The sequence below is a fragment of the Sus scrofa genome, chromosome 14 (assembly GCF_000003025.6).
Source record: "Sus scrofa isolate TJ Tabasco breed Duroc chromosome 14, Sscrofa11.1, whole genome shotgun sequence".
NCBI lineage: Eukaryota > Metazoa > Chordata > Mammalia > Artiodactyla > Suidae > Sus > Sus scrofa.
The window spans coordinates 72,547,777-72,562,234 of record NC_010456.5 but is presented as its reverse complement, the minus strand read 5'-3'; the positions used below and the strand labels follow the sequence as shown (position 1 = coordinate 72,562,234).

At 51.7% G+C, this 14,458-nt stretch overlaps 2 protein-coding genes across 5 annotated transcripts in view; both read right to left on the bottom strand.

Moving 5' to 3' along the window:
• The window catches only part of C14H10orf35 (chromosome 14 C10orf35 homolog), an 87,923-nt gene extending 84,514 nt beyond the window's left edge, over window positions 1–3,409 (bottom strand). The window contains exon 1 of one of the 2 annotated variants that reach the window (XM_021072428.1): window positions 3,318–3,409. The gene's annotated coding sequence lies outside the window, so the exon portion shown is untranslated. The remainder of the gene's footprint in view (window positions 1–3,317) is intronic. The other variant, XM_021072429.1, reaches the window with a different exon arrangement.
• The window catches only part of TSPAN15 (tetraspanin 15), a 53,796-nt gene continuing 46,488 nt past the window's right edge, over window positions 7,151–14,458 (bottom strand). For all 3 annotated transcript variants that reach the window (XM_021072332.1, XM_021072333.1, XM_021072331.1), the window contains 3 exons: window positions 10,380–10,427; window positions 8,348–8,464; window positions 7,151–7,955 (listed from right to left, as the gene is read on the bottom strand). In XM_021072332.1, coding sequence (XP_020927991.1) covers window positions 7,806–7,955; window positions 8,348–8,464; window positions 10,380–10,427 — 315 coding nt within the window. In that variant the 3' untranslated portion in view covers window positions 7,151–7,805. The remainder of the gene's footprint in view (window positions 7,956–8,347; window positions 8,465–10,379; window positions 10,428–14,458) is intronic.

Below are 14,458 nucleotides of genomic sequence, written 5' to 3'. Positions count from 1 at the left end.
AAAAAACAGCCAGGAGTTCCTGTCGTGGCTCAGCGGAAATGAATCTTACTAGCATCCACGAGGACACAGATTCTATCCCTGGCCTTGCTCAGTGGGTTAAGGATCCTGCATCACCATGAGCTGTGGTGTAGGTTGCAGACATGGTTCAGATCCCACACTGCTGTGGCTGTGGCGTATGCCGGCAGCTCCAGCTACCATTCGACCCCTAGCCTGGGAACCTCCATATACCACGGGTGCACCCTTAAAAAGACAAAACAAAAAACAAAAATTAAATTAAATTAAAAATTTAAAAACCAGCCAAAAATATAGGCAGCTACTGAGATTAACATACATTTTCATCTATGGCTATCCTGAATGGAGAAATACTCACATTTGAACATTTTTCTGTCCAATTTAAGCAGTACAGGTAAAATTAAATACTATTCGGTCCCCAGTCCCATTTCCCCTGTCCCTTACAGAGTCTTATGAGTTTGACATAGCTCCATCCATTCATCATTTTTATATTTTTATTCTTACCTAGATATCCAGAAGCAATATACCATTTTTAAATCGATACAATGACCTCACACTCTGGGTAGCACTGTGCAGCTAGCTTTCCCACTCAACACTGCGCTCTTGAACTCTGACACAGATCGCTTTGGTTCCTTCACTTAAAGTGCCGTCTAACAGGCCACTGCAAGAACATCCCACCAGGTAGGGCCAACACTTGGGAGACTTCCCATTTTTCACTATTACAAACAGTGCTGCACTGGACACCCTTGTCCCGGTTCCCAGGGCACTGACGTGAGTATCTAGGGCTCACCTATGTACCATGAGTGGGCGACAGGCAGCTGAGAGTCTGGTCCCTGAAGCTCAGGTCTGGGTGCCTCTTCTCTTTACCCAGAGAACTCAGAAATATTACCACTCTCTCTATAAGCACTGGAGAAAGTGAAAAGTGCCAGAACTGTACTTTTTTGGTTTGTTTGTTTTGGCTATGCCCACAGCCTGTGAAAGTTCAAACCTGTGCCTAAGTAGTGACAATGCCAGACCCTTAACCCACTGAGCTACCAGGGAACTCTCAGAACTGCACATTTTAAACATTACTAAATTGTTCTTTTTTTTTTTTAAATCAAGAGTTTACTTCTTCTATAACTTCATTGCCTCTGTTTCTTTTAGTGCGTGGGGCCTTGGGGAGGTGTGTCTGGTGCAAGGCAGAGAATGCCTGTCCTTCAGGTGAGGCTTCTGTGGCCCCTGTCCCTGTGTATTCTCATCATGTTCTGTCCTTACCCTTTTCCTGTGCATCCTGGGAAGGCCTTCCATCTGTTCTCTGTACCTCTCATTTGATTTTTGCACTTTCAGGTCTATTATTTATTGTGTCCAATGCAAACTGTAATTCAGCTCCTGAAGTTTTTGTTTACCACTGATTTTGCCACGAATTGCCCTTATTTCATAGAAGCTGCATTCTCCTGTACCTTATATAGAACCTAAAGTACACAGTTTAATTTTGTCAGTAAAATCTATTGCTGAGGAAGGCTATAGTCCGAGTCATGTATTCATTTGACATATTTATCAAGCATCTGCGTGTGTCTTGGAGGTGCCAGAGCTCCAGGTATTACAAGAGGAAGCCACTGCCCTCTTGTCCTCCTTTCTCTTTGGCTGCACCTTTTTTCATAGACACATTTTTTTTTCTGGTGACTCCTTCTCTAATGAAGATTCTCTCTCCGGGCCCTTGTTGGATGCATGGATTGTCCCAGCTTTCACATCAGACTCCAGACCCAGGTGGAATCTCCCTCCCAGATCTAAGGTGGGACTGTTGGGCTATGTGGTACCCAGCCAAGCCCTTCCCAATGTTCTCCACATGCTGGTTCCCCTTCTGGGGGTGAGACCCTGTTCTGGGTGTCCAGACAACACGGTCTAGGAGCCTTTGGGTGGCTCTTCTCAATAGAGTTGGTTTCTGAGACACGCCTTTGCTGCCAGCAGCATCCAAATGATTCTAAAGGGACTTCCACCACCAGAGGTCCCCCGCTGGCATCTGGACAACAGCTAAGGCCAGTCATAAAAAGCCCATCCAGGAGGCCCTTTACTGATGATGTCTTAGTCTGGGTCTTTGCTAGAAGCTGCTATAAGATCTGCCTCAAGCACAGGCTTAGTTTCTTACATTGGTGCATATTTTTTCCTATTTGCAGTGATTTCACTGGGTTTTTTCGTTGGCTATTGGGAGGGGAGGGGCAGCTATGGCATGTCCACTTTGGCAGACAGAGGAAAGGATACAGGGGACAGGGAGAGGGAGAGAGGGAGAAGGGGTGGTGCAGCCACGACAAGGTGACAGGTAGCATTAAAGGGCATCCTTCCATCTGGCATGGCCACCCCCTGAGCCACCACATCTGGAAGCCCTTAGATGCTCCTCTGGAGAGGAAGAGAGAGAAGGGGCTTGGCATGTGGGTACCAGGAACCTGGCCCAGCACAGGTGCCCCGAGCTCCAAGCCACTTCCGGTTCCCTCAGCCAGCACCTGCTCGCTGGGCAGGCACCACGCGGCAGGCACTGCCCCCTAGGTGCTGGGGAGATGGCAGTGCACAAGGCAGGCAAAATCCTGTCTGTCAGTGGAAGAGACTGATAACAGCAAAATCAGGAAAACAGAATACATTCAGTGGCCACTATGCTACGATTGTTGTGGTGGTTCAGGGCTGGGCTGGGCTTCAAGCCTTCACAGAGCAACACCCTGACACGTCTGGGCTTCCCTCAGCCGGCAGTGACCTGCCCAGGCAAGGTGACTGTCCTCCTTCCACAAACGAAGAAGCTGCCTTCCAGAGCCCAGCTGTCGCACTGCCTCACTCTGGCATTAAAGTCCCCACTACCCTCCCAGCCTCCTTCCAGGCCCTTCCCTGCTGTCTAAAGTCAAGGCCCCCCTCTAGGGGTCGCAGCACGCCAGGCAGGGGCGGTGAGGGGAGGATGCTGAGGCTGTGTTGGTGGAGCCAGGCGCGGGGACTTCACTTCGCTCGGGGTGCAAGACAGGGAGGCACTCGACCAACAGGTGACCCTGACCAGATGCGGAGAGAGCGCTTCCAACCCTCTTTCTTCCCTCTATTCCACTGAATGGCCTAAGCCCCAGCTTCCCCATCTGCAAACTGGGAATAATGCACCTGCCTCCCCGCGGTGACGACTGAACAGGACGAAGACTGGATGCTAAGCACGGTGTACGCCCCCGCCCCCACCGGAGCGACCGAAGGACAGTCAGTAAGAGTGACCTGTTGTACCTAGCCTGTTTCCTAGCTAACGTTTATCTACTGCGTGCCTACTAGATGCAGATACCTATGGTATTTTATTTAGACTCACTCACCTTGCGGCCGGCTCCTTGCGGTAGAGGCCGAAGGGCACACTTCAGCGGCCGCTCAGGCGCGGGCCGGGGTTCTGCGGCGGCGGGGGTGGAGTTTGCGTCCTGGGTGCCAAGACGTGGGCGGGCAGCGCCACCTCGTGGCAATATACAGCCATGCAGGAGACTTGCTCTCTGCGTTTCTGGGCCCACAGGGTTGCAAAGCAGGCTTCCTCCAAGGGCTCAGACAGTGGGTGCCAGAAGCAGCAGCCTCATCAGCTTCCATATTTCCCAGGCCCCGGGCGGAGAAAGGGGAAGGTAGGCAGGGCAGGGGCTTGGAAGGAGCCAGGTTCTGGATTGCTGGTGGAGCCTCTTGGTACATAACCTACTCGTCTGGCCTCAGTTTTCCCCATCTACAAAATGAATAATCATAAAAGTAAGTCCTTCCACACACAAAATTGAAGTGAGACTCAATTCTCCAAAGGGAAATTTGAAAAGACTCATCTCAAATGGAGATGGGGGTGGGGGAGAATGTGAAAGGGTTGAGAGCTGGATCTTTCTGGTGAGATGATGGGTGAGCAAAGAATAAACTGGGGGTAGTTCCAGCTGTGGCTCATCAGAATGGGCGGCATCTTGAGAGCGCTGGGACACCCCGGTCCACCACAGTGGGTTAAGGATCCCTCATTGCCTCAGCTGCGACTAGGATCTGATCCTTGGCCAGGGAACCCCATATGCTGTGGGGCAGCCAATAATAATAATAATAATAAATAATAATGAACTGGGGAAGTCTAGGGACCCGCTGACAGTAGCAAGGGTCAGGGATGAGGCTGGAATCAGAGAGAAGATCTCCAATGCCCGAGCTGGTTAGCTCGTGGGGGAGCAAATGTCCTGGAGTCAGACATGTTTTCACATCCTGGCAGTACCACTTACTAGATGGGGGACCCTAGGCACGTTGCTCAACCCTCTGATCCCAGTCCCCTTTGTCTAACGTGGTTATGAGTGAAAAGAGATGAGCACAGAGCCGGTGCACAACAAACACAAAAAAGAGGCAGTTGTTACTTGATTGACTGTGGGAATGTGGAGAGAGATCACCCAAAGAAAGGGCTGTCAAAGATCGGGAGGTCAGAGTTCATGTCCATCCAGGGTCCCAACATGGACCGAGCACCTTCTAGTGGCTAGACCATATGCCACAGGTGTGGCCATTAAAAAAAAAAAGGAATGGACTGTTGATCTATGTTATGAAATGGATGAACCTCAAAATAATGTTGAGAGAAGGAAGGCAGATAAAAGTACATGCTGTATAAATGCACTTGTATAAAAACTTGGAAAATATAATGTATAGGAACCAAAAGCAGATTCATGGTTGCCTGGAGATGGGGTGGGGGTTTCTGGGGAGGGCTGTAAAGAATGGATCACCAAGGGGCAAGAGGAAATTTTTTAGCATGATGGATTCGTTCATTACCTTGATCGTGGTGATAGTTTAATGATATATTTGCCACTTTAATCATGTGCAGTTTATTTCATGTTGAAAATGATTATTTGAGGAATAAATAGTTAAAAAATAAGTTTCGGGGAGTTCCCGTTAATGGCACAGGGGAAAGGAATTCGACGGGTATCCATGAGGATGCAGGTTCCATCCCTGGGCTCAATCATGGGTTGGGGATCCGCTGTTGCCGTGAGCTGTGGTGTAGATCACAGACTTGGCTAGGATCCTGCGTTGCTGTACCTGTGGCAGAGCCCAGCACCCGGAGCTCTGATTTGAACCCTAGCCTGAGGACATCTATATGTTGTGGGTGCAGCCCTGAAAAGCATAAAATAAAATAAAATAAAATAAAAAGTTTGGGGAATATTATATATACTTGGATTTTTTTTTTTGGCCGTGCCTGAGGCAACACAGAAGTTCCCAGGGCCAGGGACTAAACTCGCACCACAGCAGTGACCTGAGCTACAGCTGTGACAACACCAAATCCTTAGCCCACTGGGCCACCAGGTAACTCCCCATTTGGAATTTCTATACAAAGCCAGTCTTCCTTAATGTATTTTATTATTTTATTTTTCTTGTAAGTACAGGCCAACAAAAACGTCCAAAACCGAAGCCTACAAATCTCCTCCAGCTTCACAAATCCTGTGGGCTGCATGAATACCGTCCTTTTCCGTGTGTGCGAGGTGAGGGAAAAGGGCGAGTTTGAGGGTCATACTTCCATCCTTGTGCAATGAGGGGTCAGGGCGAGGCAACTGGTTTTGAAGCACAGAGGATGCAAAGCAGGGGCATCCCAACCGCACCACGACTGAAAAAGGTCTTTCTGTGGGTTCTGCTCGCTTTCTGGAGAGACGAGTGGCTGAGATTTGGAAGAAAAAGAAGAGCGAGGTGTCCAGGCATCTCAGCCACCTGTGGGCCCCAACCTGAGGTCCTTGTCCACAGAAGCAGCAGTGGGCGGTAAAGGGGTGTCGGTGACTGGTGGTGAAAGAGGGAGGACCAGGTGACCAGAAGTTTCCAGGGTCCAGGGTCATGTGACTGTGGACAAGCTGACTCAGTGCAGTCCAAAAGCATGCCCTCCCCCCACCCCCCACAGATGTCACTGCCATTTTGCTGTCCCAAAGGCAGCTGCTGCCCACTCAGCACAGAGGGGCCCCTCAGGGAACAGCCAGCGCCAGAGGGCCATGAGGCCACCAGCTACAGAGTCTGACCTGGCCTTGTGTGCATAGCTCAAGCTAAGGACCAGGCAAAGGCTCCACCAGTGGCCATTAAGGGCCACCCTTTGAGGACAGCTGCAGTGGCAGCCACCCCTGGTTCTTCCGCTTAGTACCATGTGTCCACACAAAGCAACAGGGGCAGTAGAACAGAGGGGCTGAGTGCCAGGGAGCTTCCACCCAGGTTCAGGTCATGCATGCCTTTGTCACTTACCAGCCGTGTGCCTTGGGCAAATTACTTAACCACAACATGTCTCAGTTTCTCCATCAATAAAGTAGAGATAACAAGAATTACCACATACCATCGTGAGGATTAAAGGAGTTAATATCTATAAGATATTTAGCAAGTTCCCGAACAGAGCATGTTTGCTGATGTGTTTGCTATTGTTACATTAGTTTTATCCTTTAAAAACCCCTTTCCTACATATCAGACAATGCAGGCTCGTGCATGTGTCTGACCAAGCATCCACTTCACTGCTAGGCATAATAAGCAGTTTCCTTAACATCCTTAGATTGGGTTCTTCAGGCTGGGGCTCTTGCAGTTTACCTCTATTGCCCTGGCGACTAAGAACCTCACAGCAAATCTAGAACCCAAGACTTGGGGTGAACTGACCCACGCAGGTCCTGCTTCCTCCAGCAGGGGGCGACAGGCACCACCCTTTGCTAGTCCTCCTGCTGTGTCCAGCCCCACCCAGGCCCTGGGGACAATGAGCTGTTTACAGAGAAGAGTGGCTCCAGGTCTATAGCCTAAGGCCGCGGGTGGGTTGTGGGCATTGCTGCTTCTGGCTGCTGACTAGTTTCCAGAGGAGGAACCTCAGGCCATAGGTGGCTGGGGCTCAGCTTCCCTGTCTGTAAAATGAGTTATCATCTCTGCCTGCTTCCCTGAGGTTTCCCACAAGTGAATTGCTAACAGGCAGGACAGGCACAGGAGGCTCCAGGCCCAGCCCATAAGCACAGCCTAAAAAGCCATTTCCTAAGAATGAGAGAAGCCGTTCCAACCTGGGAGCTGGCAGCCTTAGTTGATCTTCTGGGCCTCAGTGTCCCAGACTGTCCCAAATCTGGGCTCCAGGATGGCTCTCCTTCAATCTTCTCACAACAAGAGGCTTCCAAGCCCACCGTGAGGCCTTCCTCACTGCCCCTGACCCAAACAGTGAAAATGAAGCACCAGGAAAAAAAAAAAAAAATCACATCTTTATTGTTTGATTAATAAACTGGTTTGGAGGGGCAAGAAAGGAACAGGGGAAGTTGAGGCGGGTGGGGGTGGAGGATCCAGCTTTGATTAGTCAGAAACTCCTGTTAACTGTGTACAAAACGAATGTTACAAAAATCACATAAAAAATAGGGTCAGCAAAGCAGCAGCCCTGAGGAGGGCTCAAGGCACTGGGGAGTCTGAGAAATGGGCCCCATGTGGCCTCAGGGGTAAGGCTGAGGAACAGGGCCCCGGGGGATGCTCCTCTCCCCTCCTTCAGCACGGGGCACTCAGGCTCCCCTCCCTCTCGGATGACAAAACTGCCCTCAAAGGGACACAAACAGCAAGGCGAAGGCACTATCAGAAGTGAAACGGGCCCTGAGCCCAGCGCCGAGCTCCCCCTTCCCAGGGGGCCCAAGCCTGGAGAAGGGACACCCTGCTCCCCACCCCCCATCAGCACAGGTGGCACAGGGTCCCAAGGTGACCTGGGAGCCCTGAGTGAATACAGCCAAGGCTTCAGTCAGTGCCGAACATGGAGAGAGGGGCTGCGGTCCTGTCCGGCCCCCACGACGTGGCCTGAGCCGAGCTGTCCTTCTGTCACGGTCCTTCTGGAGCCGCTGCCCCAGGCCACAGCCCTAATTGGGGTAGCACATGCAGCAGCCTGCACCTGCTGCCTCCGCACTGGGCTTGACGCCAGGCCCCAGGAGCCCGTCGGTGACAGAGTGCTCCATGATGATGTCCTCCACGCGGGTGATGTACAGGAATGTCAGCAGCACCCCCAGGAACTGAGGGGTCGGGGTGGCAGGAGTGAGAGCCTGCTGGGGATCTAGGAGGCCCCCCATGCAGCCCCAGCCCCCGCCATCCCAACATCCCCAGCCTGGGTCCCCCTCTGCCCTTCCCAGGAGATCCTACACACCCTCCCTGGGCCCTACCATTAGAGGCCCTTCCATTCTGGGAGTCCAGTCTCCACCCCAGCTGTGTCCCTACCTGGCCATTCACCCTCCCCTTCCAGCCACCCAGCGCCCCCAGGGTGAGCCCAGATTGCTGGTACAAGAGCCCCCCTCACTTCAGCCCCTGGTCCCCTCTCTTCACTCTGTAGTCCCCAAGCCACACGTTCTCTGAACCCTCAGGCTGCCCACCCCACCCCCACGCCGTAAGGGAGGGAGGAGCAGCCCACCTGGGGCAGCAGGATGCCCAGCAGGAGCCCGGCCATGATGGTGTAGTTGTCCATGAACCAGATGAGCACGGCGTTGGTGCAGCCCCGCACGTAGATGATGTTCTGCACGCTGAGGCGCTGCACGGGGAGGAGGCTGGCTGAGCCCTGGCCTGGGAGCCCGGGACCCAACTCCGCCACGCTCACTCCGGGTCCCTCAGCCTCTCTGGGCCTCAGGTTCTCACAGGCAACGCGAGAAGGTGGCTCTAGACCACCAGGTCTCAACAGGAGGTACTGTTTCCGAGAGGGCACTGCGGTGCTTCTGGGTGCCACAGCTATTGGGGGTGGGGGCTGAGGGACTGCGGAACTCAGGGCAATCCTACTCCACGAACAGCTGCCCAGCCTCCCTGCCTCTTAGATGCCCAGTGGACATCTGGGTGGAGGAAAACCCATCCATAACGATTTGAGCCCAAAGCCTAACTCCAGGGACATATAAAAACCAAAATGTTTTCTGTGTGGTTTTATTATACACTGAATTCTGCGGAAATAGTATTAGGTAAACTAAGGAACAATTACACTTTATTTTCTTTAGAGCATTTTTTTTTTTTTTTTTTTTGGCTGTGTCCATGGCATGCAGAGGTTCCCAGGCCAGGGACTGTAACCAGTACTACAGCGGCAAATGCAGCCACAGCAGTGACAACACTGGGTCCTTAACTCACTGAGTCCACAAGGGAACTCCTGTTCGGAACTTTACCAAGAATTGGTCACCATTTTTATTTTTATTTTTATTTTTTATTTTTTATTTTTTTTGTCTTTTTGCTATTTCTTTGGGCCGCTCCCACGGCATATGGAGGTTCCCAGGCTAGGGGTTGAATCGGAGCTGTAGCCGCCAGCCTACACCAGAGCCACAGCAACGCCGGATCCGAGCCACGTCTGCAACCTACACCACAGCTCACGGCAACGCCGGATCCTTAACCCACTGAACAAGGGCAGGGACCGAATCCGCAACCTCATGGTTCCTAGTCGGATTCGCTAACCACTGCGCCACGACGGGAACTCCCGGTCACCATTTTTAAAAACCATGAAAATGGCAAAGATATACCCATGGTATGCAAGTTTCCCACACAACATCCTCACCCAGGTATCACCTGCGCCTGGCAGTGCCAATGCCCGGCCACTTTGCTGGGTCTCATGCTGTATCTATCTAGCCTCTGAGCATATACACGTTGAAACACATTATGCAGCTGTAAGTTGTTTTATCTTATTTCTTCATTATGTTACCTGTTTTGGAACTGGGTGTGTAGGTAGGTTATATTATCTGTGATTTTCATTTCAGAATAATAAACAGGGCATTACTGAGTGTTTATTATAAAAACGGGCCACTGGGTCTGATGGCTGGAGAACCCCTGGTGGCCTATGATTTTCCATCTTAAATGTGTGTCCCGATCACCTACTGTGCCCCACCAAGAACATGCATTTCTAGCAAGTTCCTAGGGGCTGCTGTTGCTGCTGGTCCCTCGACCTCACTTAGAGAGAACCACTGCTCAGAGGCATCTCAAATCGCCATTATCTTTAGGTCCCTTCTCGGTGCCACCTCAGCTTCTCTCCCAGGCCAAGGAGATGTCCAGGAAGCTGACCCAGGAGGGACCCTCTGGAGGCCGTCATCCCCCAGAGACTCCTGACTCCCAGCCTGAAGGAGCCGGTGTGAGCTGTCTGCACAGTGGCAGCCCCAAGGGCAGAGGCAGGCTGGTGCTGAGCGTGGCTGGGCACAGGGACATGCAGGAGGCCCTGGTGAGGGCAGGGTGGCATCACACACCTGGTGCTAGGCAAACCCTGGCAGCCGCCTCTCCCAGCCTGGGGGGACCCTTGGCTCCATGAGTCCTTCCGTGTCTGGGTAGGGGTGGAGAACCCTGGCAGTCCTTGCTCCTGTTCACAGCCAGGAAGGTTGGGGAATCTCAGTGGCCAGAAGCCTCACCCCCTGCAACCCCTCTGATCACCCTGGGGATCGGGCAGGAAGAGCAACCTTTCTGGAGGAAAGAGATTTCAAAGACATTACCTCCTTGTCAATAGTTTTGTAGCCACACATGGTGTTGACAACTTCTGTCTGAAACAGAAATGAGTGTTAGCTGACATGTACATGGTACCCGCTGTAGAAAACACCTGTCCCCCCACCCCCTCTCAATTTTATGGATGAAAGAACTGAGGCACAGAGTGTTGCACTGTCCCCATCACACTCAGTGAAGTTAGTGAAAGACAAACATCATATGATATCACCTATATGTGAAATCTAAAATAGGATACAAATGAACTTATTTGTAGAACAGAAACAGACTCACAGACTTTAAAAAACTTATGGTTACCCAAGGGAGAGGGTGAGAGGAGGGACTAGGGGTTTGGGACTGGCATATGCACACTGAGGTATATGGAATGACTGGCCAACAGGGACCTGCTGTATAGCACAGAGAGCCCTAGCCAGTATTCTGTGATGATCTGTGTGGGAAAAGAATCTGAGAGAGAACAGATATGTGTATATGTATGACTGCGTCACTTTGCTGTATAGCAGAAATTATCACGGCCTTGTAAATTAACTACGCTTCAATAAAACTTTTTAAAAAATAGAGAGAGAGGCGGTGGTGGCAGAGAATTGCACGGTCCAGCGTGGATGGAGCTGAGGTTCTCACCCAGGCAGCCTGGCTCGAGTCTGCATCTTAAGCTCCTGCCTCCAAAAGATGCCCAGGGAAGAAAGGCGGGAAGGTGAGTCCCCTGGTGCTTGGGTGTGATGACCACACAGCCTAGCAACCCGGAGGAAAGGGCACTGCCCCAGGATCCTCCCTTGCAGTGGCCCTGGAGGCCCAGCTTTGCTGATATGGTCACGTCCTTTTCTGAGATCAGGGCCAGGCTGCTCCTGCTCTGCTGAAGGAAAACCCCAGACCACAGCCAGGCCCCTGGCCAGCTGAGGTTTACCTGAGGTCAAGGCCAGCCTTTGACCCCGCTCCCCTGCCCTGCAGAGAGTCACCTCACCAGTGGAAGTGCCACCCCAGCTCCTTCCTGGAAAGAGAGCTGCTCTCTGGGCAGCTGACTAATCCAGGCACAGGAAAAGCTGTGGTCGGCCCCAGACCCAGCAAATCACTTCCCAGCAGACCTGTCACCGGGCTGGCAGGGGGACTTCCCATCGCTGCCTGAGCCCTTGTGCTGTCTCCTCAATTTTGTAGAAAATGAGAGGAAGCTGGCAGACGCCACAGCCGCAGCAACATGGGATCTGAGCCGCATCTGCAACCTACGCCACAGCTCACGGCAACGCCGGATCCTTAACCCACTGAGGGAGGCCAGGGATGGAACCTGCATCTTCATGGATACTAGTTGGGTTCTTAAGCTGCTGAGCCATCATGAGAACTCCTCAATAAGGATTTGTTGAATGAATGAATGAAAAGATTCTTTGGTCTCTTTCATAAAGCAACAGTGATCTGAGAATGTACCGCTGGGGCTGTTTTGAATATAAAGTGAGATATACACACAAAGTGCCCATCCCAGGGACGGGCATATGGCAGAACACAGGGACGCTGCCTGGAGTGACTCTGGACACAATTCCAGTCCCTGGGAGGCAAGGAGGGCTACCTACTCTCCATCCAAAAGGTGGGTTGAACATCAGTCCTCATCTAGATCAGTGTAAACATCACCCCACCCCTCATCCAGCTGAGAGGCCCGAGTGAAGTGCTTTGGCTGCCACTCAATCTGGACTTTTTAAACTTAAAAAAATGGAATTTGAATTAAAAAAAAAAAGGCACAGGGTCTGGTGTGTGTGCAAAATACCCTCCCTCAGTCTAGATTGTCCCCCAGACGCCCTCAACCCAAAATACCCAACATCCACGTCACATGGGTCGGTGTTTGCGGCTCCTCTGGGCCATGAACATGACCCCCATGGGGAGGGGCAGGCCTGGGGAGCAGGTGCACGAGTGCATGATGGGAGCAGGTGCTTCCGCCTTCATTTGTTCATTCATTCAGTCACTACTGAGCAAATGTTGAGCACCCATTGTGTACCACTCTCCATCCCAGGTGTTGGGAATACAGAAGAACAAAACTAAGTCCTTGCCTTCATGGAACAGAAAATGAACATAACAAATAAGTAAACTATATGGTATGTAAGGTGACAAGAGTAAGCTTACTCTTCACAGTGCTTCCAGCCTTGGAGATAGAACCACCCCTGCCCTCAGGAAACAGACATGTAGTGGCAGAGGCCTCCCTTACACCCAGAGCCCACGGCTCTTTTCTAGGCTCCCTGGGGTGGGGGGAACACACTAGATATCTAGGTAAACATCCTTCTGGGTGTTTTTCAATGAAATTAACTTTTTTTTTTTTTTTGCAGGCTAGGGGTTGAAGTGAGCTATAGCTGCCGGTCTATGCCACAGCCTCACCATGCCAGATCCTTAACCCGCTGAGCGAGGCCAGGGGTCAAACCTGCATCCTCGTGGATACTAGTCAGGTTCGTAACACACTGGGCCATGACAGGAACTCCTGAGATTAACATTTACATCAGGAGACTGAGTAAAGCAGATGACCCTCCCATGTGGGTGGGCCTCATCCAATCAGTTGAAGGCCCAAATAGAACAAAAAAGGCTGCCCTTCCCTCAAGTAAGGGTGACCTCTTCCTGCCTGACTTCAAACCTGCACTAAAACATCAGTTATTCCTGGGTCTTGAGCCTACCAGCCTTAAACAGGAACTACACCATCAGCTCTCCTGGTTCTCTGGCCTTTGGACTCAGACTGGACCTAAACCATTGGTTCTTCTGGGGTTCTAGCCTGCTGACTCACCCTGAAGACCTTGAGGCTTGCCTGCCTCCATAATTCTGTGAGCCAGCTTCGTATAATAAATCTCTTTCACGCACACACACACACACACACACCCTATTGGTTCTGCTTCTCTGATGAATAAGCCAGCGAGTCCCTTCCTGAGTGGGACCCTGTACTCATGTAATGCTGGTCACTGTGAGGGTATGAAGGCTGGTCCCATGCCCCAGTAGAAAACTGTGAAGGATCATCCTAGATCACCCCGCAGATGCAGCTGAGCACCCCAATGAGACGGAATCATTGCTCAGCCCAGCCCTGCTTCCATCACCTCCCTTACAGGGGCCGGCCCTGAGCGCACCTCCTGCTAAGCCTCCTGCTCACTAACTGGCATCTCAGAGCCCGCTTCCTGCACAGCATGACCTGTGACACCTGGACCACCCCGCTAACCCCTAACCAGACTCCCCACAACAGCCAGGGTAGTCCTGGTAAATCCCAAGTCAGCTCTGCCATAGGTCATTAAAGCTCTGTCACTTGACTCCTTGACACTCAAGGGAATCAAAGTCCCGACCCTGGCCTTTGGAGCCCCATGATCTTCCTGACTTCGTCTGCCACCATCCCCCCCCGACGCTCGCTCTGCTCCAGCCACACTGGTCTCTGCACTGTTTTGCAAACTCACCAGGGCAATTCCCACCTCAGGGCCTTTGCACTTGCTGTTCTCTCTACCAGGATTGCCTACCACCAGATACACCTGGCTTATTCCTTCACTTCCTCCAGTGTTTACTGAGCACCCACCTTCTCAGTACCTAAATTTGCAACACTCCAAGCCCCTGCTTTGTTTTTCTCCTTAGCCATGTATTACCTCCTAGCATACCATCTCTTTTGCTTATTTATTTTGCTTGTCGGTTTTCCCCACTAGAAGGTCAGCTCCATGCAGGCAGTGAGTTCCCTGTATGTTTTCTGTATACTCAGAACCTAGAACCGCATCTGGCCAGGTCCTCAGTAAATACTTGTGGAATGAATGAGTGAACAAATACAAGCTGGGCTTCCACGTCTCAACCTGGACATTCAGGTGTCACTGCCCTGGGTGATGAAGTTTGGGATCATTCCCCACAGGCCACTCTGAAAACCCTGGGCTCCACCCCAGCACTCCCCCTGCACAGAGAGCTACCCTAAAATGGCAGCTACAATTTCTAAGCAAACCTCCCCTCTGGGCCCAGCCTTTTTAGGACTAATGCACTTGGCACTGGCTCCTGACTCATAAGTGAGGCCCCCACCAACACCAGCAGCTGCTCGGTTTACAGAATCCGACAGTGGGCACAGAACGGTGGAGATGTCAGAAGAGAAATTTTC